Genomic DNA, 27679 nt, shown 5'->3' with positions numbered 1-27679 from the left:
TGCCATCATTAGGCTGACACTTGTGGTTTAGAGTAGACCTGCAGTGATTAATTGATTAATCGATTAGTTAAGTATTAAATTGATCGCCAGCTATTTTGATGAATTTGTTTGAGCAGTTTGTGAAGGAACAAAAGTCAAAATTCTCAACTTCCAGCTTCTTAGATATGAATACTTTCTTGTTTCTTTACTCCTTAATGACAGAAAATGAATTTCTTTGGGTTATGGACATTTGAGAACATCATCTTGGGCTTTGGGAAACGTTTTTACCATTTTCTGACATTTTATAGACCAAGCAGCTAATTGATTAATCAAGAAAACTATCGACAGATTAATGGACAATGAAAGCTATTTCACTCTGAACTGCTCCCCTTTTTCAGAGTGGAAAAGTGGGATATTTAAACTGTTCTTCTGACTGTTCATCTGCTGCCAACATACAGTCAGATTTTTAGTTTGTCTAACACTTCAATATCTTTTGATACTTCAATTTCTGAGCATTTCAGCCTCATAATTCCTCTGGCTCAAGACTCAGTTCTTGTTTATTCTATTCTATTTATCACTGACTTGTACTTTTTTCCATTGCTGCTTAACCTGGAATCTAACACTGAATATTAAATGTAATGGTCTAATATGACCATTAACTGTTTTGGAGATATTTTTGGAGAGAGAGGGCTTGGATATTATGTTGGTTGAGTGAGTGTGCTACAGGCTAGATGTCACTATACCAACCACTATCTCACACATTGTCACTATAACAAAGACAGTGATGAATATTGCATGGGAACATATTGCATAGTTCTACCAATATCTCAGCAGTGACCCCACTCTGTGTGACAGGTTTTGTAGTAGTCCCAAGGCACTTGGGAGTAGGACAGTCTGTTAAAGCACATAAGATCCAATGTTAAGCTTGGATATACAGATGCTAGACCTAACGTGTAGAGCAAAATGGGGCTCATTTTGAATTTTAAACCTAGCATGCTTCTTGAACCAATGTTAGGAGCAGTGACCGCAGGTGTTACAGTTTCTGACTGACTGACTCAGTCAAATGGTGACATTTTGTTGTGTTCTGCAATATATTTGCGCTATCATAGCAAGAAAAACACTTAGAACTGCAGTCTCAAACTGTAAGTTGGTTGGGAATTGGAGTCACTCCAGTTGAGATATACAGTTACAGGTTGTCATTGAGGCGGTCACAGAATGTGAGGAGGCTGACCACCTGAGAACAGAAAGCAGGTGGTAAAAAAGTGCCTGAATCTCTGGCCTTGTTTGACTGGCTGCTTCCTCACAACCTTGCAGCCCACCAGCAATTACTAAACCACAAAACACTTCTGTAAAGCCCTGTGCTGGGAGTGGAGTTTCACCTCTCCAGACTCAGCAATGGAGGCTGACAGAAAAAAGGTGGAAAGTGAAGCGAAAAGAAAGCCGCCGTTGAATCAGAAAGGCTCCCTGTTTTGCATTGATATTTGAATGGACTGAGATGTTTGTGCGGAGCTGGCGCTTTATCTGACAGCAACCTGCTGAGCAGTCGCTTTCCTTGAATACTCAAACAAGCAAGAACGCTCATGTGCACATGCTTAATGCAGTTAATGCATAGTTAATCAGCTGGACTCTTTCACTTCCTCTTTCTCTCTCTTTGACCCACAAGGATCTTCTTACTATTACTAGTTGTGATCCTGCCTCCCCCTTTCCCTATTGGCTCTCCTGCCACACTTTATATGGTGCCAATGACAAGTATTAATTATACATGTGTAGCCTCTCATATTTAGGCTACAGTGCTGCAAGGCCTTCCCTCTTCTTTGCCAAGCAGGGCAGAACCCAGAGGCAGGAAATATGAGGCAGGAAGCCGTGAAGCTAACCTGTTACATAACGAAAACACAAACAAAACTCTTTGCACTTTCAGTTCAGAGCTCTTAATTTGCAGTGTGCGACATTTCTTTAATCATAAATGGAGTGCAGCTATGATTACAAGGTCTAAATGTTCAGGTGACAACAGGTGAAATCCTGCTTTGAAATGTTGTTCAAATCCCCTGTGTAAAACCATGACATGTGCCTGAGGGTGTGAATAAGCCCAGCCAAGGTCTCCTCATGGCAGATGGGAGGGTCCCGGGGCAGGATGGCGGACCACGCCATCCCCCCTGACTTTGGTCCTGAATCTCTTTCTGGGTAACTGGTTCAATTTAAGCTGGGCTCTGCTCACAAGGCGTTAGTGACAAGCAGAGGTGAACGATGAAGAAACGTATTTTGTAATGTTTATTTGCTTGATAGCAGCATGGAGGCCGATTTCAATTTGAGATTATTTTAATTACCTCCTAGTTAAAAAGGAATGAGCTGCAAGGAGGGAAACCTTGAATATAATTACAGGCTTACGCCGTAAATTAATTTACAATTGGACTACATAATGATGTTCATAATCGCTTGTTTAAAAATGCTGTTTTATCCCTTTCCTATTCATTACACGTAGAGCATTTTTCAGATAATTAAAGCTCAAACAATTAGTCCAATTACAAATCGACAGAAAATGAATGTGCAACAATTTCAATAGGTCCATTAAATCATTTATCCAACAATCTTTGAGGATGTGATGCTTTTCTCTGTTTTATATCACTGAAATGAACATCTTTTGGTGATGATGTGTATTTGTTACTATTTTGGGATATTTTATAGATCAAGTGATTAATCAGTTAATCAAGAATTCAACTGCCAAGTTAAACTAGAAGGAAAACGATTATTAGTTTCAGCCATTACTTATTTTTGTTTGTGTTTTTTAAAAAATGCTTTCTGACCTTTTTCCTTATTGTTGATGTAACGCATGTCAGATGACTAGCGCCGGAACAATCAGTCATCAGTCATGAACAGACATTAATGAAGAAGCAACAGTTGATCATTTAAGTAATTTAGCAATCTAAAATGCTGAACATTTGCATGCCGCAGAATCTCAAATGCTGCTTTTCTCTGTTCTACATCATTTAAATTGAATATTTTTGGGGGATTTGGACTGTAGGTCTGACAAAACAAGGGACTAATTATTAGTTGATGCTGTAATTGTTTTATTGCTTGGCTTAATACCAGCCTTGGGAGTTGTTGGCAGTGATTTCAAGGTGAGATGTTTTTTTTTTTTTTTTTTTAGATCAAATCATCAGATATAATGACAAGTCAAGTTTTTGGCTGCACGAAAAAGAAAAAATATTCTATAAAAATGAGATGGAGCTTTGTTCATGGGTTAATAAGAAGAGAATAGAACTGAAACACAACTAAGAGCCAGAGATCCTCAGTCTCTCCTCTGATACAATAAACTGCACTAAACTAGACTTTGCCTTAATTCACAGCTGCACTACTGCAGACATGCTCTTCTCGAGCTGTGTCTGGACGTCGACGTGCATCGAGAGCGTTTGCTGTCACGCCGTGCAGTCTCTGCTCTCACACCGCTGGTCATGCCAGGCCTTGGAAGTGATGCCCGCCTGGCACATTGTCATAGACTGGACTGGATTGTGGCTGTGTGCTGCAGTGACAAAAGCACATTCATGCTCGGACAATGGGGAGCTGACAGCCTGGGTTGTGTTTATCACTCTGCTTCTCTCTCTCCTTCACTGCCTCCTGTCTATTGTGTTTGCTGTCTCACTGTTTTCCCTCATTCTGTCTCAGTCACTGGAGGCGCGAGCACATGTTCAGCAAGCAGCTTGTTTATCGCTTTAAGAGAATAGTGCTGCACAGTGTTTCTGAAGCTGCTTTAGTCATTAAATACAGGGTGTAACTCTGTCATCAAGTTGGCGGTGATGTGATTGTTGGTTACAGTGTGTTGTTGTTAAGTGCAGGCTCTGGTTTTAGTGTTCAAGTGCTTTTGTTGACGCATTTGGCTCTGAGCTGTACTGACAATCTGGGGGTGCTGAATTTGTTGTTGATTGTAGCAATCGTCTTTTCTCTCATTCTCTACATAATCGACACAAAATGAATCACCATCAGGATGCTGTTGAGTGCAGAGTACGATCAGGGTGATGCAGACAGTTGATTTGAGGTCTATTGTAGCTTCATTTATATGTTTATTGCCTGACTTATCTATTTTTTTAATGAATCTTTGAATCTTTTTGTTTATATAATATTAGAGAATAATGGGAAATGTTCTGTGCAATTCCCCTGAGTCCAAGTGGGTGTGTTCAAATTGCCGTAAAAAAACCAATACCAATGTTATAAAACAGAGAAAAACAGCACATCCTCACATTTGAGAGGGAGGAACCAAAGAATGATTGGCATTGTTTGCTTGATAAATGACTTGAATGATGAATTGAATTGTTCCAGTCATTTTTCAAGCAGAAATACTAAATAATCTCTGTTTTCAGCTTGTCAAATGTGAGTATGCTGATGTTCTTGGTCCTATGTAATATGAATATTTAAATGTTATAGTAAGCTGAATATTTAGGTGTTTTGGACTGATCTGACTATCAGAACTAGCCCCCCCCCCTGTATATGATCACTTGTTATCACATGACCAAAAGTTCACATTTAGGTCACATGATGACTCCTGAACCAGCTCCATTCACTGGATGAAGACTTTGAGATGCACTGAAAGCTCTGAATGGTTTGTAAGTTGACCTTTTGAGCTTCGATTCTCTTCACCAGATGCTGTCCCCAAAGGTCAAGCATCTCACCACTACTGATCCCCCTGGAGTTCATGTGTTTGTCAGTGGTGGCGATGCAGAATGCATCAGTTTGGTCCATTGTTGAAAGAGGTAGATCAGTGTGTCTCTTTATTTGTCTAAGTACGTTTTTTTCTGCGCTTCTTTTCTATTAAAAAATATGTTCTGACTAATGGAAGGAGAAATTCAGTTGAATGACATCAGTGCAGATGAGCTAAAAGCTTATAGTGCAGCTTGATTGATCATATCATGTCCCACATAGATTCCATATTCATGGGAGAATTTACTAAATGTCCACAGTGAAGCCTTGCTCTAAATAACCAGCTACAGCAGTGACTCATCCCTCGCTGGTGGATGAGTGCAGAAGACTGTCGGTGGCAGTGAAGGGGAAATTAGGCCTGACACAAAATGATCTCTCATCCATGCCTCGCCAAATCAGGTTTAAAACTAATACTGAAGGACAGACGAGTCGATCTGCAGTGCAGTAGACTTCTCAGTAAGGCTCCAGCTGCTCTGTAAATTCAGACTGTTTGTCCTTGTCCTACCTCTCTCAGTACCTCACACCTGCACTTGAGAAACAGAAACCTGACTGCATCACCGGTATATCAAATAGTGACTTTAATTGGACACTAGGGTGCAACAAACCGGACGATGGCCATGGCCGATTGATCCGTTGATTATTTTGGTGATTCATTTGCTTAAATCGTGTCTTCATATTACTTGTTTTGTCAAATCAATAGTCCAAAAGCGAAAATGTTGAAAACACAATCCCCAGAATTTACTGTGAGTAAAGCTTCATTTATATTGCACCACAGAGTGAGAAATACATGCAAATGCAACGCCCAAACACAGAAGACATCCAGCGACCAGTCACAATGCAGAACTCACCCTTAGTTTATAGAAAAGCCATCCTAAAAAAGTGGGTTTAATACAGGTGTTTAAAAGTCAATTGACTCAGCTGATCTAATTTCAGAGTGGAGATTGTTCCAAACACTGGGTGCCAGGACAGCAAAGGAGCTGTGGCCTTTTTAGTTTGGTGCGTAGATTTGCCAACAGGTGTAAGCTGTACAGGCTGGAATCAGCCAAAGTTTGCAGTTTTTAAGCCGCTCCTTGAGCTGATGATGTTGGTCTGTCTTTCAGCCAGTTCACCACTTTGGTCCAGATTGAAAAATCTCAACAGCTATTGGCTGCCGCAATCTTTTTAAAGACGTTCATGGTTGCTAGAAGATAGATCTTACTTATGCCATTATGTCACTTAACTTTTTCTCTCATCTTTTCATCTCGTTTGGAGCCTTGTTCATGTTTACCTGTCTGATTCTGCAGTATGGCTGTGTTTGTTTTATCTCTGAGTCTCACTGCCCACCTACTTCGCCTCCTTCCTTTCTACTTCTCACCTCGGTACGTCCTTTTTTTTTTTGCACTATTCCTTTGTGCCATTTCCCTTCTCCCTCCTGCTTTGCTCCCTGAGCTTGTGACAAATGTGCCTGCTCAGAGGTTAGTGAAGCATCTTTATTCCACACTCGGCTGTGTCATTACATTTAACCCAGTTCCATTTTTATTTTGCTCCTTGAGCCAGACGTGGAGGAGGCTGTTCTCTGGTGTTTTCACTAACAGTGATAGGATAGAAATGGGGAGTAATTCCTGTCCAACCTCTCATCTCACCTCCTACCCAGAGGAGGGAGAGAGTCAGGTGGAGGTGATGAGGAGGCGGGAGATTGTGTTGACCCACCTTCCCTTCCCTCAGAGAGACATCTGCTAGTTGATCCCTCTCTGGCAAAAGAGAGAGGAAAGGGAAATAAAAACAGAAATGCTTAGTATGTTCGAACAGGATGAACCCTTTATTTCCTGCATGAATTACATAGTTTGTGGATAGTTTTTGTCTCTGTGTTGGACTTTCTTTTACTCCTCCCCATCTGCTTTTCTTAAGTCCTAATTTTTCATTGCAGCCATCTGTGTGGTGTCAGGCAGTGTGAGGGTGGCAGAGAGCACAGGAAGAGGTTGGGTGTCTCTAAATGATAAGGCTGATGCCTTGTCTCTCTGTCTGTCTGCCTGTTGACGAGAGGATCCTCACCTCACCCCTTTCTTTATTTACTTGACTACCTGTGTGACTGTGCTGCTGCCCTGTATCTCCGCTCTCTGTCTCTTTCTGCTTATCTGTCCGCCTCAAACAAGGGTTAATCAAGTATGATTGAATGTAAGCAGATTGGCAGGGAAACAGGGTCACAAGATAACGTCATTTTAAAGCATGGTTGCATTTAATGGGAAACAAGTGTTAGAATAGCTATTTGTAAACCACAGTAAACCGCCGTTTTTTAAATATCTCGTCATTGATAATAGCTTATTAACTTATTTGGTATCAGGATGGATAGATAGATAGATGGATAGATATTCCTATGCACTGTGGCACTATGAAAATGTTTCACCAGCTCTGACTTGTCTCCTCTGTGTGCACCTGTTTAGGTTTCTTTCAGTTTAGGTTGTCTGTAGTAGGGTGAGATTTTCTGTGGTTAAACCATATGTGCATGGGGACAGAAACAGCGAGACCAAAATATGTGCTGGTGTTTAATTTTTGCATAAAAAATGATCTTGGGAATGAGGAATCAAGGTCACAGTGTGTCCCACTTCTTCTCTGGGCTTTGTTTGCCTCAGAGCTGATTTCAGCTGAACGTTTAGTTGGAACCAGATGGAGAATGCTGGATGTCAGCTACTTCTATACATCCCACCGTGGTTGGTATCCACATGGGGTCCCACTGCTCACCTCTCCCTGTCTTTGTGCTCTGGATGTGTGCTGCGTCAAAACCGCAAGGATTAAAGCAAAACGGGTAATTAGCTCAGATCTACAGTATGTTTCAGTGTGGCACACCAAGCTGTCACAAAAAGGAGACAAGTGGCTTCCCTCATCACTCACTCCCAGTGTGTCTGTTTTCATCTCTTCTCCTCCATGTGTCCCCTCTCTCTGCCACCCTGAAAACCATCTGGTGGTTTGGTTAGAATCACCGTCCCCCTGCAAGGGTATTTCGCCATGAAAATCTGCTCAGACAGTATTTATTGGTTGTGGGCTAGTGACCTTTAGAAATCTCACTTCACTGATTGTTTTAAGACCTACATTTTCTGCACAGCTGGGCAATATGTGGATTACTGTGTATCAGTATCATCAATCAAATTAGGTATTGTATAGAAATTTGGTTATATTAAAATATTTCATTTTTTCCTGGTCTGAAATGTTGCATTACAGTTACGTGACACACATTTCTGCATTTGACTGTAATGTACTGTGAATTAATTGTCTCTAACTGTTCAATTGGTAATAAATAAATAGAACAAATAGAATATTGTTAAGATGTCGTATGTAAATTGGATGCAGAGAAGATTAGATGCCATCTAGTAGTCACTTATTCAATATTTGGAGAAGACAACAAACAGTCTGATGGTGTTTATATACCACCATAATGGGTTTGTTTTGGATGTCTACGTTGGGTGGACTGTTTTGTTCTTCTTTTCCATTCTGTCTTTTTCTCTTTTTTTGTGTTCTTTTCGAATAGCCTTAGAAGGTGAATGGTGTTCACTAATGATTAGCGCATACTTGATGAAATATCAAGCACTGGTCTTGTAAAATGTACTTTTGTAATCTTGTCACATAGAATTTCTTATATTTTCCGTTACGACATGTGTTGTCCATGGCGAAACATACTGTAGCGCACAGAAATGTATGGTACAATTATTGAACTTATCACTTAAATCAAACAAACCCTTTTCACATATGCTCCAACTGAAAATCATTAAACAGTAATATTGAATTTTCAACCGCTTTGTAATATTTGTGCACCTTTTCTGTGCCGGGCTAACCTGTCCTGCCAAACAGAATGCTGTCTGCAGGGGCCTCCAGTCCCACTGCTGAGCTAATTAACAAGGTGTGAGGTGTGTGTGTGTGTGTGTGTGTAGGTATGTGTGACCACAGTATGTCGAGCTGCATTTGTTTGCGTGTGTGTGTTGTAGCTGCCTGATGCCAGGTCACTGGGCCGGAGCTGAGTCTGTGCCAATACAGGGAAAGGGCTGTTGTCAGCACACACACACACACACACACACACACACACACACACACACGGAGTCAGCAGAATAACGGATAACAGGAACCCTGTATGAGGGCAGCCCTGGGGAAACACTTTCACATTATGGATTCTCTTGGAAAGGGCAAGACAACTTCCAATGATTTTGCGTGTGTGTGAGTGGGGGGTCAGGAGGTGCATGCTCAGCTGGCACTACAGTGTATTCCCTCCTTCCATCAGCCAATTAAAACGTGTCTCATTCACGAAAACGCTGCAGTCACGGCAACTCAACAAGAGACATGTTTCGTTCCTTTTGTGATTGCTTTTTATTGTTTTTTTCTTTGAGACTTTATAAGGTAGAATACTAAAGTCCATCTATGACTCTTGGGTGTTATTACACAACACAATGGCTTTCGGCTTTTTTTTTTTAAAAAAAAAACCATATCAAACTGGATTTCATGTTATCAAAAAGGAAAGCCTTTACTGCAGGGTTGGAGACTGGCCCTGGTTCTTTGCTGCGTGTCACACCCCCTCTCTCTTTCTCCCATTTCCTGTCTGCTCTTCACTGTACTGTCAAATAAGTTGGAAAAAAAATATTAATAATAATCTGAAAAAAACCCAAAAGCGTGCATATCTGTGAGACATACTGTATAAATAAACGTATCTTCTGCTTCTTTATTTTATCACTTATCACTATAACAGCAACATGCCAGCTGTTTCCAGCCTTTGTGATATATGTTAAACTAACCGGCTGCTGCCGATATCAATCCTCTCCTCAAACTCTCTGCAGAAAAAGCAGATAAGCAACCCTTTTAATAATTATTTTAATAATTATCTATAGAATTACAGGTCCTCCAGTAGTTCTAAGCAGTTACTTAATAAATACTATATTTTCCGTGATACATTATAGTTTTGAACAGTAAATAAACGAAGTTGTCGCCAGACGTCCACCACTTGCTAGTGTGAGTAATGTTTTATTCAGTCAGCCGATGTGAAAAACGTGGTCACCGATCAGCAGCAGCCCGTGACAGCACGCGACTCAGCCAATCAGAGCCGAGCACTGCAGCTACCAAATTCACAAGCTGTGATGATCTCCTTGGTGGCTACCTCCATCTCTTCCGCCTCGTTCCCTCCATCGATTCATCTCTCCTCTCCTGTAATCCCTCACCCTCCTCCCTCGTCTCTCCTGTCACTCCTCCTCCCCGCTTCCTTCCTCAGCTCCCTCCATCCTCTGAGTTTATCCTTTTGAAGTCATTTGTTAAGCTCTCCTCTGCTCTCCCTCAGGAGCTGCCTTTCTTGCACTGAGGGTGTCTCAGGAGTCAGGAAGCTTGTTTTTGTGCAATTTACAGAGACTTTAATACTGCAGTTTATTGTCCGAGGGCTGAGAACATTTAATAGATTATTACAAGGAACTCAAAAGGCACGCTCCAGGTCATTCTCACAAACACTCAGACTTTAAAGCTGAGAAAATGGAGGTCAGGAAAATAAGGAAAAAAAACAAGTCTTGATGTCACTGTCTTTTCTAATGTTTCTTTTTCTCCACCTCTTGCACAGATTTCTGTGAATCTCCGAGTGAAGATGGCCTTCTTTCAGAACAACTTCTGGGTAAGTGTCCTGTTAACGCCTGGAAATGAGTCACTGATGGCGATGATCCAGAAAGACAAAGATGGCTACACTGATCAGGCTTTTATACGTTGAGAGTTAACTGCCACGTATTACTTAGTGGCCCCTATTGATCTAGCTGAATCAAAACTGAGCTTTTCATTTGTATTCTCAGCTAAGCAGTGAAGCTTCTGGCTCCCTGCTGCTTGTCAGGTACGCACGGGAAGCGCATATCATCTCCCTCCTCCGCTCACTTGCAAATAGAGATCAATTTTCTATTCAGGCTTCTGCTTATTTTCTGCCACATGGAAAGTATTTTCATTCAAATTATTCTTGTAGGCAGAGATAATGTCACTTTGTGGCTTTTTTTTCTGAAGCAGGTTGACTAGCTTTATACTTTTAAGTCATTTCATGGAAATTCTTGAAGTTGAAGTCTATGTATGTTTAATGTAACTCTTTGTTGCCTGGAAATGCATAAATACCTTAGTGTGGGGAATATTGATTTGTTTGTTTTTATCAAGCAAACAGTATCTGGAGAGATGTCTGTGGCTGTGAGATGATTGAAAGTTTCGTCAAATGTTCTGACTTTTTTCTTTTAACAAAATACATCACGAAAATATATCATGCTGTGTCAGGGTTAATCAAAGAACTTTATTGAAACGAAAAGAAAGTCTCAAGTTGGAAACGTTTCTTGATTTAGGAATTGATCAAAGAAGAGGTAAACATCCCTAAAGTCACTGGACCGTTGTGTGTTTATTCGCCTCAAACAGCCAATATACCATCTGTACAGATGTTAGCATTAAGCTAACGTGTTTTCAGTTCAGCTGCTGACTGAACTCAGAAACTCAGCAGAAACTCCTCCAGTCTCTCTCCATTTTTACTTTTGTCTCTTTAAATTTATGGAGCTGATTCATAAAACCACAGAATACGCATGAATTTCACACCCCAGTTGAAGCTTGCTATATTTCACCCCCCTGTGTAATCTCCTCTTTCCATAGACTCTCGCTCCCTCTGAAATTGGCTCGATATTCTTTCTGAACTCTGTCACTTGTCACCGCTTAATACCACGGATATGTTTCCATCAGTACAGTAAATCACTGATGCTTGATGCCCGGCAGTGGTCTCATGGTGTCTGTTTGCCTGTGCAAAGCCACAGTTTTGTAAACACAAACTCAAAAACCTAATTTGACAGAAACTTGATTCTGACACCAGGTGTTCCCACTTGTCTCCACAGATCATCTATGCACAACAAGATTCAAATAGGATATTTGAAACACAATTCGACATGAGGCTGTCCCGCACGCCGCCACCACTAACCGTATATATAAATGTTTAGAGTGGAATCAGCATCTCGCTTATGCTGTGTTCATACTACAAGCAACAAAGGTCTTGTCGTACAACTCGACAAGCCGACAACATGGAGCCTCAAACTGATGCTCGCTGAAGTGTCTACAGATCATGAGTTTTTGTTTCCTCTCCCGTTCTCTGGTTGTGGCTGTGTGCTACTAAGTTAGGTGATGCTATGCTGGCTAACTTTAGCTACAGGGGTGCACAGTAATACATAATACTAAATCATTTTTACTAGCTATTAAGGATGATTGTAAATGAATGAGGAACAGAAGCCCATGGCGACATAGCATAGCCACATCAACAAGCTCCTGAGGAAGACCCAAACTTCTACTCTTCATCAATGTAGCTGGCCATGCTTGGCTGTTTTGTAGCTTTGTTGCTCGTAGTGAGAGCACAGCATCATACTGTGTTAACGAAAGGCCAATCAATACAAGCCTCACAAAGCTGCGAGTAAGTGAACCTCATAAAGTGGTTAATATAGCTTAACATTGCAAAATTAGTTCATTCTGGCATCATTTAGCTTAATCTGTGCAGTAACTAATTGCCTGATTAGTAACTTTCCACAGATGCATAAAGGAGGGAAAAGGGAAATCTTTCTTTCATGTCCTCAACACCATCCTCATCCCCAAGTGACTTTGTCAGTGGTTACAAGATCTCTTTCTCTCCCTCACTTTCTCCTCTATCCTCGCTGTCTCCTCTCCTCTCCATCCCAGCACACCTGGTACATCTATTTCAGGTGTGCCCTACTTCTTTTACCGTGCCTCATCAGACTCTGAGAAGCCCTCAGTAATATTTTAGCAGTTGAACTAAAATGAGGCACTGAGTTCTGATGCAGACACAGAAATGAGATTCATGTAACCTGGAGGGTTTATAAGATTCTAAGATTGTTATATCTCTTATCTCTTTTAACATTATTTGCTCCCTTATTGATCCTATATCCAGGTATTTGTACCTGAGGCTAATAGGTCAGACTGTCTCCACCCTTCAATATATAATAATATCATTTATTATCTCAAACATCAGGCCTGTTTTTGTCTTAATGATGGTCTATCTTTGCTTTTTGTTTCAGCGTCTAAAAATAAAGCTGGTTAGATAAGTGAAGGTGTTTATAATTAAAGGGCAAATGCGTCTGCAATGGACAATGGACGAGAGGTCGACTGATGGTGGTTAAAGATTGCTTAGAGCAGGACGAAGTCTGTAATTGATGAATCGGCTGAGATGACCTCTACTGTGGACTCAAAGTGTACAGTCATTTCTACAGTCCTCCAGCTATGATCCATGGATTTTACAGTCTTTGTGCTGTGGGCAGAGACAGGCAGGTCCACAGGCAGGGAGGCAAGTGTAAAAAGCAAGAAAATGAGAACTGGTTGGGAGGAAGACAAGCCAATAGAACTGCTGTGCTTCTGTAGATGAGAGAAGATAACATTTCAGGCTTTGTCACAGTGCCCACCTCTGAAATGCAGCTACATTTTCATGATCATTTAAGTTAATAGTTTACGTTATTTCTGTGCCTGCGTGTGTTTACATTTTGAAAACTATGTTTCCCATCCAGCCTGCTTTCAGACATAAATAGTGGTGCAATACAAATCACCCCCTCAGTTAATTAGACTGTGCAGCCACTTTGGAACAAATCACCCAGATCTTCGTTTTGTTTGGCTCAAGAACATTCACAGCCGCTCACAAAGCCTCGTCGTGGCACGCTGTCCTTTCCCATTAACTATATAAGAGCTGTGCTCATGGCCCATAAGGGGAAGCCCATCATTAGCTATAATTAAGTAAATAAAGACACTTTTAAGTGTTAGGAATGTAATTTCTTGCTGCTTAGTTAGGCTTTTAATGGAGATTTTTCATTTTCAGAAAGATTTTATGCAGCACAAAAGAATTTCCTCACGAGAGGTGATCAAAATGGGTGGATTGTGTGGCACTGTGATACTTACCGTTATGTTATGTAGCTGCCCCTATGCTATGTCCATGAAAAATTAGGGTTTTGCCGCTGGTCGAGTTGTAAGTCAACTTACAGAAATGATAATTCCTAAATCGGCAAACTTTTTGTGCCACTGCTATTATTGTTATTTATCTATTTATTTATTTTTCTTTTTTCTTTTGCAGTTGTGTGCAGCACTTCCATTTCCTTTGTGTATTACAGTCAAAAGTCGAGGGCTTTTTAGTCTTTAGAGTGTAGTTGGTGGAGCTTAACGCCACATAACTGGAAAATGTTTTGATTGAGTGTGAAGTTGACCTTTAGAAAGATCTTTGATAATATTCCCATCTCTCCTCTGCTTACAGAGCGTGTATTGTCTCTCTTCACTAGTGAAAAGACCATAAAAAGTCCTTGTCTGCATAATATCCAAGGGGATTTAGAAGAAGTATTTCAAAAAATAACAGTAAAGATCAGCAAGCTGTTCTGTTTTTTAGGCTCTACAGTATACAGTATTCTTCAATCTTCATCTTCTGTCCTCTCTTCTTAGAAGCAGCTCCCTCTTTGCCTGCAGATACGAGTGAGCATGAAAAGACACAAACAAACAAACAACACCCAGTGGGTTTTTATTATTGCCTCCTTCTCAGTTTAATGATGTGAACTCCGTTGCCCTCCTATGACTTTGATTCACAGTGTTTTCTCTTGGGGTGAAGACCTGCAAATGCACAGTATGAAACTTTCTCCTTCCCATGTTTCCCTCCCCCTCTTGTACTTCCATCCTTTTCCTTACTCTCAGTCTTTTTCAATTCTTCCTCATGGATCTGTTCTGTGCCAAGATAGATTAGAGCCAAGACAGATCAATACAAGAGTTCTATATTTGTGTTCATGTTACGGTGTTTGTCTAAAAAGACAGAGGGAGCATAGTGAGGGAAACAGGATACTTGCAACATAAACTAACTGCGTTGGGTAAAGATTTGTCAAACATCAGAGATTTGCTTTGAAGGTCCCATATTGTGCAAAATTCACTTTTTAATTTCTTCTCAATATAAATATGTGGCGTAGGCGTACCAGGAGATCTACAAACTACAAGAAAAGACCATCCCTTCTCTTTTTCTCCTGCTCCATCTATCGGTAAACGCGTCGCTTAGATTTGGCTCCCTTTATGACGTCATAAGGGGATCTGTTGAACACGTGACCTCCTCCAGCCATTCAGCAGGCCCACTATCCCCACCCACTGAAAACCTCCTGAATCCATCTCACTGTGCACCAATGTCTTTTTCTCTCGAACACCAGCTCCTGGTATCACAAATGCGCAGGCAACAGTAAAGCAAGCAGATTGTTCTGTTCTTTTAAGAACAGAAAGAGGCTGAAAACAGCTGTTGGGCACGAGGAAAAAAAACTTTGTTTTTTGAACATTAACCCATGCAAACTTATTATAGAAGGACCTTCAAATGCAATTATGAGCTTGAATATGAGCATAATATGGGACGTTTAATTAAAGTATTTAATTTATGGTATCAGCCAAAAACAGACTTCTCGTGGAGGTTTTTGATGAACCCTTTTTCATTTGAACCACTTCTTCCCAGGAACTGTTCATGTGGCTTATCCCTCCTCCAATAAAAATAAAGCAGGCAAAATAAAACATCTGAGATTACCAGATGTGAGTTGCACAGACTGGGCCACCCAGCAAATTGGTCTAGAGCCGTCAGTGATGTGAAGTTGCTGCTGCTTCTACCTGGCCCTGATGTTATTGACACCTCTCTGCTGTGGGACTGTTGTTCTGCTCAACCTGCCCAGTCAGCAGAAAAAGTTTCTGTGAGTCAGCGAAACTCATTGCAGCACTGACGGATCCGTCGGCTGGCTGGATGGCTTGGTGGTACTCTCTCTGATGCAGGGCTGGAATGTTTCAGCTGTACTTTTAACAGCTGCCCGATAAATGGCAGCTACATTACGTGGCGTAGAGAGCTGGATCATATGCCATCTACAGTATATTTGAATGATCCATTTGCAGCTTGTCAGAGAGTAGGTTTGATGTAATTCACTTTACTACAATATTGGCACCAATGGAAACTTATGTCACCAGAGTGAAAACCAAAGTTGCTAAAATTTTAGGTATGCAGCAAGATGCCTGAACAGAGTTAAATCATTCAAGTCAAATATAGAACTGCAAGTGAGATGTGGAAATATATAAATGACTAAATGACATGTTTTTATATTTCAATATTCATTGCACACCTGCAACATTTCTGCCAGTTCATAATGCTGTAAGATGCAAATTATACTTCTAAAAGTATGTATAAACACCCAAATTACATTTTACAAAATACATTTTATTCTGGCGCAACTGGAAAAAAGAGTTTTATTTTGGGTTTTTCATGTTTATGCCAGTCTAGTAGTTGTTAAAAACAACAGTTCCTCTGTGGTCGACCTGCTGACAGGGTTGTGTCTGCAGAGCCTTAAGGTGAAATTGATGCCCCTCTGAAGATGCACATAAATGTCTCTGTAAAGCTACAGAGTGAGATGGGTAACGGTAGGTTGTAAAGGCTTGTAGAATAGCACGCTCATGTCGTACAAGTTGTACAAGTATGAAAGTAACAGCCATGCTTAAGTCTTAGAACCATTGCTCTGCTTGCTGGCCTACGTGCAGCCCGCTGAAGCACAACTCCGGCTTTAGCCGCCTTGACTTTTGTCTTTTGTTCTGGTCAGTTGTGCTCCGTACCTTAGTTTCATATTACTGAAAGGCTGTATTACAGAGCAGGAATGTCCTCAGACACTGGATCCAGTCTCAGACAGACTGTAAAGGCACATCTGACAAATAGCCAGAACTAAAGGGACTGCTCTAGACTTTGCCAGAGAATGAAGCACTGCATTATAAAGCCTGAGCCAAACTGAGCAGCACTTCTCTTTCCCGGTTATACTGAAATTCGTAGGAAAAAAATCCCCAAAGCAAGAACATGTATGTCTAGAAGAAGCTTCTGTTGCTCTGTGAATGGTTGAGGGTGTAAATTAGTGCTGCCTCAAAGTAATTGGCCAAACTGTTAGTTGATGAGAAGAGTACGTTTTCATTGGTCGGTTGGTTACAGGTAAAAAAACAAACCTCAAACTCCACTGGGAGCAAAATTAGGCCAAATCCTATATGTATGAAACACTACAGGGAAATCAATTTGAAATGGTGGACAGAAGTGTTAACACAGCTGGTCCCTGCAGTTATTAGTTAAGTATTTACACTAAATAAATTAACAAAATGTTCAGACAGTTTCCTTGCTGGATTTTCTGGTACATGCAGAATCATTACCACTATTAGCGATGTTGTGAAACGGCGGCTTGTTTCATACATGCTGTGCACCTGTAAAAATGTAAGGCTCATTATTATGGTGTTGTGGTTCTCTGTAATGTAGCCCAGTGTTAACAGTTAGTTACTCAGCCCTGGACCTCTTTCATTTATGATGCCCCCCAAAAATATGTTTAAATAATACAATTAATATCATAAATTTGTGACGACTAATGACTTGAATTAACAACTGAGGGTCAACTAGGAAAATCTTTGGTCTGGGGCATCCCCAGTGTAGATAAACTACTTGCTTTAATGCTGAGATCACAGTATAATCCTCATAATAAGTACGCTGCCGTGACAAAACATTCTCATTGTCATGATAATGACTACAATACAGAGCAGTTTAATTCAACAGTCGGTTACATTAACAGGTGCCATCATGTTCTGTGCTCCAAGCGCACACTGTCCTTCAAAATCAAACTGATAAACCGGTTGCACCAGTTTTCTTGAATACTTATTCTCCTCGGATGCTGGGGACGTGCAACCTGTTTACTAATTTGATTTTGATATGCTTGTGCTTGTTTCACCCTGGTGTGCACCTTGCTTTGTGTGTTTGAGAGAGTACATCTTAACACAGAATCCATCAAGTGAAGTCTTCTATGTCAGTCTGCTTTTTCTGTGCCCTCAGTACCACTTTTAGAGCCTTCTTTTTTTGGAGCATTTGTCTTCTTTAATGTTTACATGGTTTTATGCCTCAAATTTATTGAAAACATGATTTTGATGGATGATTTAGGAGTAATGTGATTTTTCTAAAAACCCTTTATAAAATCATATTTTCTAGTTTTAAAGTCAGAAGCTAAGACCACTGACAGCTCAATGAGTGTGTTCATCCAGCCAGGTGTGGGAGGTGCTCACGCTGATGTCTGAGTGAAACAGACACCTGTCAATCATCTATTATTCAAAATACCTCAAAGCCCACTGTGCCATGCCTGGCCACAACGTGATGAGGAAAGCAAAAGTTGTAGGCTGGTGTCACAAAGTCCCTGATTTGAGACCTTTAGGGGTTAGTTTTGCTCACTGAGAACCTTCTGCTGTTTTGTAGTAGACGGCACAACTCACACATTCAAGGCAGACATGCAGATGAAGATCTTTTATTTGTTGAAGTGAAGCACGCCCTGCAGCACAGAGTTTAGTTCAGCCCAGGTTTCCTCGCTGTCTGTAATTAGTTTCATAAACCCGAGGGGAAGTCTGAAGATGCATCTAATTAGAATCAAGTGAGAGCAGGCTGAACTCTGGAGACACACACACAGTGTATATTGTAAGGTGGAAAACTGTGTCTAAGAAACATCTGTACGTGTTTCTGCCTTTTTTGATCAGTTATCTAAAATGGAGTGTGCCAAAGATACAGCAGCAGCATAAATCTGAGGAAATGTTTGCAGGTCTTGTTCAGTTCCTGTTTTTAAAGCTCATACAGGTAAATGAGCCTGACCACCATAATGATGAACAGTTTGAGGGAAGGGGAAGTCAAGATAACCTAACCCCTCAACAGAGCAATGTTGGCATTTGATTTACAGAGATAAAATGATAATTTCCCTGGTGTTTACCATCCCCCTTAACAAATTTCAACAGATCCCCCACAGCTCTCAGTGGTCGTCAGAAGTCTCCATCTTCATGAGAAAGTTGTTCAGACTTCACACTTCCACGTACACCCCCCCTCCTCCATTTCTCTCGCCATTTTCTCCACTCATTGTCATGGTAATTGGCTCCATCGCGCGTGACCAAAACGGTCAACTTCATTAATGAAAAAGAGATCACCAAGAGGGGAGAGAAGAGGGGGTTTGCATATATCAGACAAGAAGGATTTCCATTCATCAAAGGCTTAAGGAAAACTTAATGGCACTTGAAAATACTTGAAGAAGACTGCCACTGGGCTTGCTGCCCTCATGTAATGTGCTATTAGATTGCCTGGCATGACTCAACATCTACAAGTACCAGCTCACCACTGCTTGCTCAATCAAGAACCTGCAAACTTAAACATGCATGAGTGTAGTTCTGTATCTGTCAAGAGGGAAGACGGACGTGTCCGAGTGGCCACACTCTGATAATGCACCTGCCAGTCTGAGGCGTGTGTTCTCACACAATGAGTTGTGTTATTAAGGTGGGATTTTGCTGTTCTGCCTCCCTCAAGTTTTTTGGCATCAGTCACAAATATAGAATTTCACTTTTTAAACAGGCTCAGTAATTTCAGAAAACAGCAGGGCACTGTAATATTCAGCAAACCTCACTAAAACAGGAGTGAATAGAATATTTGGGGGCTGTTTTCAGCTCTGAAGCAATAAACATTTGGTGCTTTAGTGAGTTTTTACTGCAGCAGGATGTTGTATGACTCAAATAAACTACATTACTTGTGTTAATGAAGGCACATGTCACCCAGAGCGACAGTGTGGCTCACTGACAATATTTGTTTTTAGGATAAGTTAATTGTTGGTTCGATTGCAGCTCCACCTTTTAGAATAACATTGGGGTTGGGTGGTACAACAGTGTATACTGTGCAATTGCAGAAATGTGTCTACTGGTAGAGATTAGCCTACACTGTCCCCACGGACCTTACGTGATCTCACAGTCCTCGCATGATCCAGTGACTTCAGCTGCCCGGCAAAGTAACGTGATTTGGGCAGACGTGGAGGAGGAGAGTGAAATTGCAAACACGGAGCAGGAGCTGGAGGCGTCCCACTTTGTGAGCACTGGAAACTGTAGTTCTCAGCCAACTCTTCCCAGTTCCTAATTCATCAGTACTCACCTGAAAAGATATTCAACAAAGCTGGAAATGTTATAGAATAACGGTATAGGGTATTTCTCTACCTCATCAATGGCCGTCTCTCCTGGAAGGTGTTCATAGTGTTGCGCTCTGCTGTACTCATGAAAAGTGATAGAAACGGGTGTGTGATGAATGAAAAAAGAGGGCTTGAGATAGGGATTCAAACCTTGGCTCTGCACTCCTGGTTGATTGTGATGTGGAGTTGGTGTAAACGTTGATCGTTGATTTTGTTACAGAAGTTGTCGGACACAGCCCATCTAAAATCTATAAAATGGCATTGAACAGTAGCATGTTGACTCTTAAAAAGTACCGTATGAATGAGTAAATATTTCCACAAGTACATGTAATATGCTAAGCAGTTAATATGCTGCTGCAATAAAGTCACGCCAGTTCTCTCAGAGCACAGTGTGTTCATATTTGCTTTTTGAAATATTCAACAAGGTCCTCTACTGACTGTTACTATAATGACATACTGATTGCAAAACCTTTTGAGCACTGTGAGCACTGTGTGTGTGTGTGTGTGTGTGAGACTAGCAGCTCACTTTTCTGTATTGAGCGTAGAGTTGCAACAACTATCAATGAACAGCACTATATTGCCTGCAGAGCCCCCATTGCTCATAAAAAGCTAATGTCAACACATTCAACTATTGCGTAGTAATATTATTACTATTCTTTTGTAAGAAAATAAGATTGACCTCGATAAGGCAGAACACATCTAATGTGGATATTTCGGAGTGATAGAGTCTTACAAAAACTCTTAATCTACTTACTACTAAGTAAGTTTCTTACGGCACAAGTTATCTCATTTATCTAGTGGTGTCTTACCTACCTGATGCAGATATATTTGTTTCAAAATAGATTTTTTTGGATCTATGAAATCTTTCCTAAAGCTGAAGGTGACTTTTTCAATTTTCATGTTTGGTCTGACAGACAACCCAAAACTCAAAAATATTCGGTAAATCTTCACATAAAAAAAGACAAGAAGCAAATCCTCACAATTAAGAAGCTTGGTCCAGAGAACATTTGAAAAGTGACCTAAACGATCAATAAGTTATTGAAATAAACAATAAAAAATATTGTTGTAATGTTGCCTTTGCTCTGTCAGATCAAAGTTGTAGGAGCTTTAAACCACAGTGTATCATGTGCTCCATTTTCTTTTTTATATTTTGAAAAAAAAAAAAATCTTGACCGTCTCAAACTGACATCAGCAGTGATGCTTCGGTGGCCGAGCTCACTTGGTGTTTTCTGTCAGGTCTTAAGTCATCAACGTGGCAGAGATGTCTCTCAAAACAACAGTTTCTCTTCCTGACCACTGGGAGCCCAGTCCGCTTCACTGAGTCTCTGCTTTGCATGCTCACTGTGTGTGTGTGTGTGGTTTAGGGTGACCCTTCCTTGGCATTCCAGTCATTCCCCTGGTACCTGGGAACTGGTCTGTTCTCCTCCGACAGGGTATTTTTAGGCCCTGAGAAGCAGCTGTCTGTGTCTCTGTCAGCGCAGGCAGCCCGGCCGTCTGTTGACTGACAAATGTGGCGAGGCAAGCAGCGACACAGCCTGTGCGTAATGATGCTGCCTCAGCCAGGCTCTTTTTCGGATTATGGAGACTTAAGTTAACACAGGTGTAGGTTTGTGTAATTATGACAGCGATGGGTGTAATGTAGTCTGTGTTAAATCTGCGTAGCTGCAAGGGAGGCAGCAATGGAGCACTGTGGTTTTCTCACATTTTACTGAGTCATGTTTGCCTTGGGGTTTTTTTTTGCGAGATGATTTCCAGTGGTGTGCAGCAGCAGTGCAATGTCCCACATGTGCACTAGTTTTAACTGAGTGAAGCATCAGCAACACGCATATTCTGTTTGGTTTGTTTGTCAATCTAGATTTAAAAAAAAATCTGTTGTTTAAACCAAAAGCAACAGAATGCCAAATGCTTGAAAGGCTGTCAGAGAAGGACATAATGTGTTTAGTTTTGTGATATTTTACCAAACCGACATGTAGACACACATTTTACATTTAGAATGCCAGTTAATGTTGTACATCAGGTTACCAAGTTCGCTTTGTGACTGAATAAAAACGACTGCTCACCCCAACATTGACAAGACATTTCAAATGTATAAAATGATCAAAACAGTGTCAGCATCTAAACAAAACTAGTACTGTTGCTGATGTACTAATGAGCAAACATTGCTGTTTAAGTGTTAAAGGCCATCAGTTTCATATTATTAAAAGTGACATGACAAAGAAAAGCTTATAGCCATGATTGAAGTGTGAAGAAGCTTTTTCTTAATGTTAACGTCTCTTTTCTTAATTGGGTCTTATTATAACATGAATTACTGTAATAACCCGTGATACAAAGTTAGGAAATGAGTGAGTGGGAGAGCATAAAAACAAAATTAGAAACAAAAAACAAAACGTAACTTTGGTTTGGTGGTTTGTGTTTCATTCTGATCACTTAAAAAATGAATGTATATATATTGTAAGGTGATGATGATGACGACGACGATAGACTGGTTACCTGGTGTACTGATGACCTACTTTAGCTCCAGATCAGTGTATTGTTGTGTGGTGTGTGACAGTGAGTGATGAGCACACAGGCCTTAAAGTTCTTAGGCACCATGCCGGTTTTCAGGCAGAGAGCAGTTTTAAATTCATATAATACTCAATTCAGTACATTGTACCCATTTCCTCTTAACAACTTTTAAGCTTTACAGACCTTTTCTTGCTTTAAGCCGCTGGCACAGCCTGTGCCAAACAACCGATAAAGTTAAATGATTATTATGCAGCTCTATTTTTCCCAAATCATTTTGGCACATAAGTAAATTCTTAGTGCTGGCACCAATCATCAGCCTTCAGAAGTTTGTTTAAAACAGTTTGTTACATTTTAATGACATATACCGCTCCTTAAAAGCTAAAGATATACCAACTGGACCACTGCACACAACTATAAAATGTGGTATTGATGTCTGTATTGATAAAACTTCGACGATACTCTTCCTTTATCTCTTTTCTACGGTTTATCGGTTTGTTTCCAACAGAATCCAAAACTGCTGTCATAGGCTACATTTTTACGGCACCCAATGTGTTTATCGAATGTGACTGATAGTGAAATGTTTCCTGGGAGCCACTGATAAGTCTGACTGAGTGAATATCAGTGGCAGCATGTAATGAGACTTAAGCTCAGAAAAAAATGTGATAACGCTGAACTGAAGGACCTACTGACATCACTCTCTTTAACTTGCTAATGTTGGTTTGCTGTTCCTCGTTTGGGTGCTAACAGACGGTGTGTGTGTGTGTGTGTTTTTTTATTTGTACCTTGGCAGGGGGAGAAGAATGCCGGCTTTGACGTGCTCTACCACAACATGAAGCATGGCCAGCTGGCAACCAAGGAGCTAGCCGAGTTTGTCCGCGAGAGGTAAAGTTTGAGTGTATTTGTGAATCTCTGTGTGGGAGGCGACGGCAGTGATGGGACTCGGATGGGGAAATTTAACATTTTTGACTCCGTGTACTTGGAAGTAAAGATGAGAGATTGTGCAAAGGTGGGGTGAAATGGTCATGGATTATAAATGAACTGTTTTGGATTTCATCTCTCGCTGTATCAGATTTCATGATGTTCGTGATTAATACGGTTTCATAGAGCGAACACTTCAACAAGTCTCTCTTTGTTGAAACTGCTTCAGTCGTCTCTCTCTCTGCTGGGATCTCTGACCTGTCCTCACTACTGTGCTACTTTTGAAGTGCACTATCTCACAAAAACTCTCACACATAAGCCTGAATAGGTGGATAATCCCTGGGCCTCCTGCAGTACAGATGTACATCTTTTATCCAAGCTTGCATCCGCTGGCTTTAAGCTCCAGCAGAGAGCTTCTGGTCCCAGAAGTAAAGATCCCATTCATCTTTTTTTTTTCCATACACAATGTTGACTCAGTAGGAGTACTTTTACTGCTTGGATTGCTACGAAACTCTCATGGTTAAATCATCAGGATAAAACAGGGTCTGGTTCTTTGCATTAGAAAAGGCAAAAGTGCGAGACTTAGAGATAGACGATATTTATGACTCCTGTGGTGCATTTTGGCAAGAAACAGCGACTAACCGAGCTAAAAGCTCTGTGACGTGCACCAAGCTGTGCTTCGATGACCATTGTGTTTGTCTTGTGGACACACATGAGGACGCAGGCACACAGCTGACCCAACACACGTTTTTAGCAATGGTGTCAAGCTATTTCACCGATCAACAGGTGGCGATAACACTCTAAGATATGCTGCTAGGTGCCTGCAAAGCCGGGGGGGGGAAGAAGACTGCAAGTTAGCAAACATAGTACATAATGCTGGATTTAAAATACTTTAAAAAATCTGATTTGCAAATGCTTCACACGTTTGTTAGACCTCAAGGATGCATACAATGTGTTTTGCTAGAGTACAAGAAAGCTCCGCCCCTTTAAATCAATTCACGTATAAATTCTTGTTTGATTTTGGACTAACTTGGCAACTACGTCTCTGTTTTCTTCTATTAAAACTGGTGACCATAACATAAAGGAGACAATGGGGGCTGTTAGTTGGAGTGATACTTTGCATACCAGTAGTATCTAAAGGGAGAAGTCTATAACCTAATTAAAACTGTCCTCTCAAATTGGGTAGTTTGTTATTTTAAATAGTCTGTCTTCTAATCGCTGATTAGCAGTCAGTAAATTGAGGGGAGTAATGAGGTTCCCACAGGAGTTTTTGCTCTTGCAGCTGGAAGTTAACACACACAGAGCCCACTGTCAGACACTGGTCTGATATAACCCTGACGTTGATTCAGAGCGCCTGTGCACATTCCTCACAGGGGGAAATTCACTTATCTGCTCGGACAGCAGCAGACAACAAATCAGCAGTCAGGAAATGAAATAAGGGCGCTGTGAGTAAAATTGTGTGTGTGATCCCACAGGACGGAGGAAAGGCAATTGTGTTGATAATTCTTTTTTCTGTCTCTCCGCTCGGCTGAAAGGTTGCTGTGATATAAGACACCATATGAAGCACTCGGTTAAAGTGACATGCCACATTTTACATTCACTCCCCTCGTTCAAGTACAGCTTGTTAGTGGGGACACAGTAGACATCAGGCATAAAACAATTAGTTTATCAATTTATGTGCAGACAGAAAATCAGTCGGCAACTATTTTGAGAATCAAAGATGACGATGAAGAAAATTGAGGGGCTGCACTGACTCAAGAAAAATGGTGGTAAAAACTGCTTGTCTACGGTGGGGCCAGTAATAAAATAAAACTAAAAAACTATGACTGTTCAGTTTAGTGTAAGCGGGAGCCCATGATGTAGAACTGCAGTCAAAGAGAAATCTGAGGCTCTCTGATGCTGAATATTAAAAATCCTCCATGGACTCCCACTTACACCTAGTCATAGTTTTTATTTTTGATAATTTAATCATTTTTCAAATGAAAACGGCAAACTGTCCATAGCTCCACCTTCTTAATTGTGTTTATCTGCTCTTTTTTGTCTTATATGATAGTAAACTTTATCTCTCTCGGTTTTTGACTGTCATTTGTACAAAACAAAACATTTTGAGACATCACTTTGCAATGGACATATTTTTTCACTATTTTTAGATATTTTGTAGACCAAACACTCAACAGTCAGTTGAGAAAATTATTGGCGGATGAATAGTCAGTCTAATAGTCAGTTGTAACAGTCAACAGTGCTAAAAAAAACATTTTGATAATGGATTCATCATTAATTACTTTTATCACGATGGTATCCCAATTGTTTGCTGGTTATAGCATCTCAGATGTGAGATTTTGTGAGTACAAAACCTTTGGATCCAGATAGAGAGCATAGTTGGACACACATCACACTTAGATACTCAGCACTGGAAAACAGGGTTGATGTAAAAGAGTAGCAGCTGTGCACAGATTCCAAATCATCAGTCAAGTCGACAATCAACTGACTGGGATAGTAAATCGGCGGTGATGCTGTAAATTTGTGGTTTGGAGTGAGGGTTGACACGTTCAATCCCAATCAGGTCTTTGTCAGATCAACACAGATCGGATCTGAATCGAGACTTTGTCCATTCAAACCTGTAATAAATAATTTATTTGGCTGCTTGAGAGCCGCAGAAACAAGTTGTCAACACAAAATATGCATGCCATCACCTTTTTAATTTGAGGAGCCAAACTTGTTAGCAAACAGATGCTTGCCATGCTTCTGATGACTGTAAGTGCAACATTGACCACTTTCAGCTGTTTTTGGTTGCCACTGACTCCTCAAGGGAAGTATCTGGCTGTGTAACAGCTAAATGCACCACTGAGATCACCAGCTAGTCCCTAACTGTGTCTGTCTTCTGGTCGGTGCTGAGCAGGTAGTGCACAGATGTTGGAGGTTTTTTGCCATGAGAGTGAACCAAGACAGCAAAGTTGCGGACTGGACAGCTAAACACTGAGCTGAAAATTGCTGTACTATAAAACCTAAAACTCTAAAGCTCTGCAAAGCCGAGGGGAGCCACAGATTTAGATGATAATTCTCTGTAGGTTCATCACTATGAGGAAAACCTCTTTTAAGTTTTCACCTTGTCATTTGATAGATAGTTCTAACAATATGGATTGTAACCACATTAGACTCAGTGGATAAGTCTATTGTATAAATAAGCAATCACTCTGGGCATGATTGATTGATTGAAAAAAAAATAATGCACATATTTGTTAGCTCCTATTGTGATCCAATTTCAGCATCACTGCTCTGTGACTGATAGTGTTAGTCTGTTTGTTTATGACTTTTGGTACTTCGCAATAGCAAGTTGTTCTCTTCACCCTCAGGATATTTGGATCAATGCTCCTTCTTCTTTCTCTTCAGGGTCTACAGATGGTTATTAAAGTTTCATACCCAGCCTTGCAAAAAAAGTCCATTTATCATTTAAATGTGGCTTATTGCAATATTTACCCACAACTGATGAAAATGAATCTTTATCTCTGGTGGTGGATAGACAGAGTTTGGACCAAAATAAGCACCAGATAGAGAACATAACATATGAGGCCATTAGCAGAAGCAATAGCGTTGTGAGGACAAGCTATTGGAGTGCATTACATTCACCAGTCTAAAGTTTTTTTTGGAGAAGAATTTCTGTTTTAAAGAAAGCATATAACAGTACTCCGCCTATTGTGCTCCTGGCAACTTAGACTTTAGAGGAGAAACTTTCATTTGTTATTCTGCTAATGTTAATGTCTGTGTTTGCAGTGCTGCTATTGAGGAGACCTACTCCAAATCAATGAGCAAACTGGCCAAGATGGCCAGCAATGGAAGTCCACAGGGGTGAGTAGACTTGGACAGTACAGCACCCTCACCCAATAATCCTTTCTCATCCCTTTAAGCGCCTTACAGTTAATTAATGTAAGTAATGTAATTATATATGTAATGGTCATATGGCTGCATATGAGATATGAATGAGCCATCTGCAGCACCAAATGTCCATATTGATGATTTAAAATAATGCCCTCTCCGCTGTTTAGCCTATTTGGTTGTATATATGTTGTCTAGTATATGGCAGATGTCTTTAAAATAGTGAATGTGTATATCTAGAAAGGAAAAGCTGAATAAAACACCAAAGAGTGCTAAATGATTCATGTAAGTGATAGCAAAACAACCGTCAAAATAAGCATTAAAGCCACTGAAAACATATTTTCTTAATTTGCTTCTTACTGTCAACACATGAATTTCCATCAGAGTTGGAAAGTTTTGGTTGTTGCACTTGAGAAACTTCTGTATTTCTTTTTTTTTTTAGTTTGTTTTGTTTGGGCTCCTCTCATCAGTTTGAACTGGACAGTACGTAGTTGGAAAAATGTCACGTCACGTACTCTCCTCCCTGCACCAATCAGGATTCAGCAACATCTGAATCAAAATCTGGTGGCATTTGATTGGTTGTTTGGTCACCGTCAGTCAAACCTTATCAAACCATACCCACACAACTCTTAATAAATCATACCAAAGGATGTTTTTTTTTTTTTTACTTTGAATTTGATTGTTGCTTGTTAAGTCTTGACTGTTTCATGTGAAAGAAAAACACTTTTGAA

General features: G+C 40.5%; 1 protein-coding gene across 1 annotated transcript in view; it reads left to right on the top strand.

Moving 5' to 3' along the window:
* The window catches only part of fcho1 (FCH and mu domain containing endocytic adaptor 1), a 56839-nt gene that overhangs the window by 2686 nt on the left and 26474 nt on the right, over nt 1-27679 (top strand). Inside the window, exons 2-4 of the mRNA XM_070832971.1 lie at nt 10229-10279; nt 22948-23039; nt 26847-26921. Of these exons, the coding sequence (XP_070689072.1) occupies nt 10253-10279; nt 22948-23039; nt 26847-26921 (194 nt within the window). The 5' untranslated portion in view covers nt 10229-10252. The remainder of the gene's footprint in view (nt 1-10228; nt 10280-22947; nt 23040-26846; nt 26922-27679) is intronic.

This window comes from Pempheris klunzingeri, chromosome 6 (genome assembly GCF_042242105.1).
Source record: "Pempheris klunzingeri isolate RE-2024b chromosome 6, fPemKlu1.hap1, whole genome shotgun sequence".
NCBI classification, from domain to species: Eukaryota; Metazoa; Chordata; class Actinopteri; order Acropomatiformes; family Pempheridae; genus Pempheris; species Pempheris klunzingeri.
Note: the sequence above shows the minus strand (reverse complement) of the source record. Positions and strands in the feature narration are given on the sequence as shown.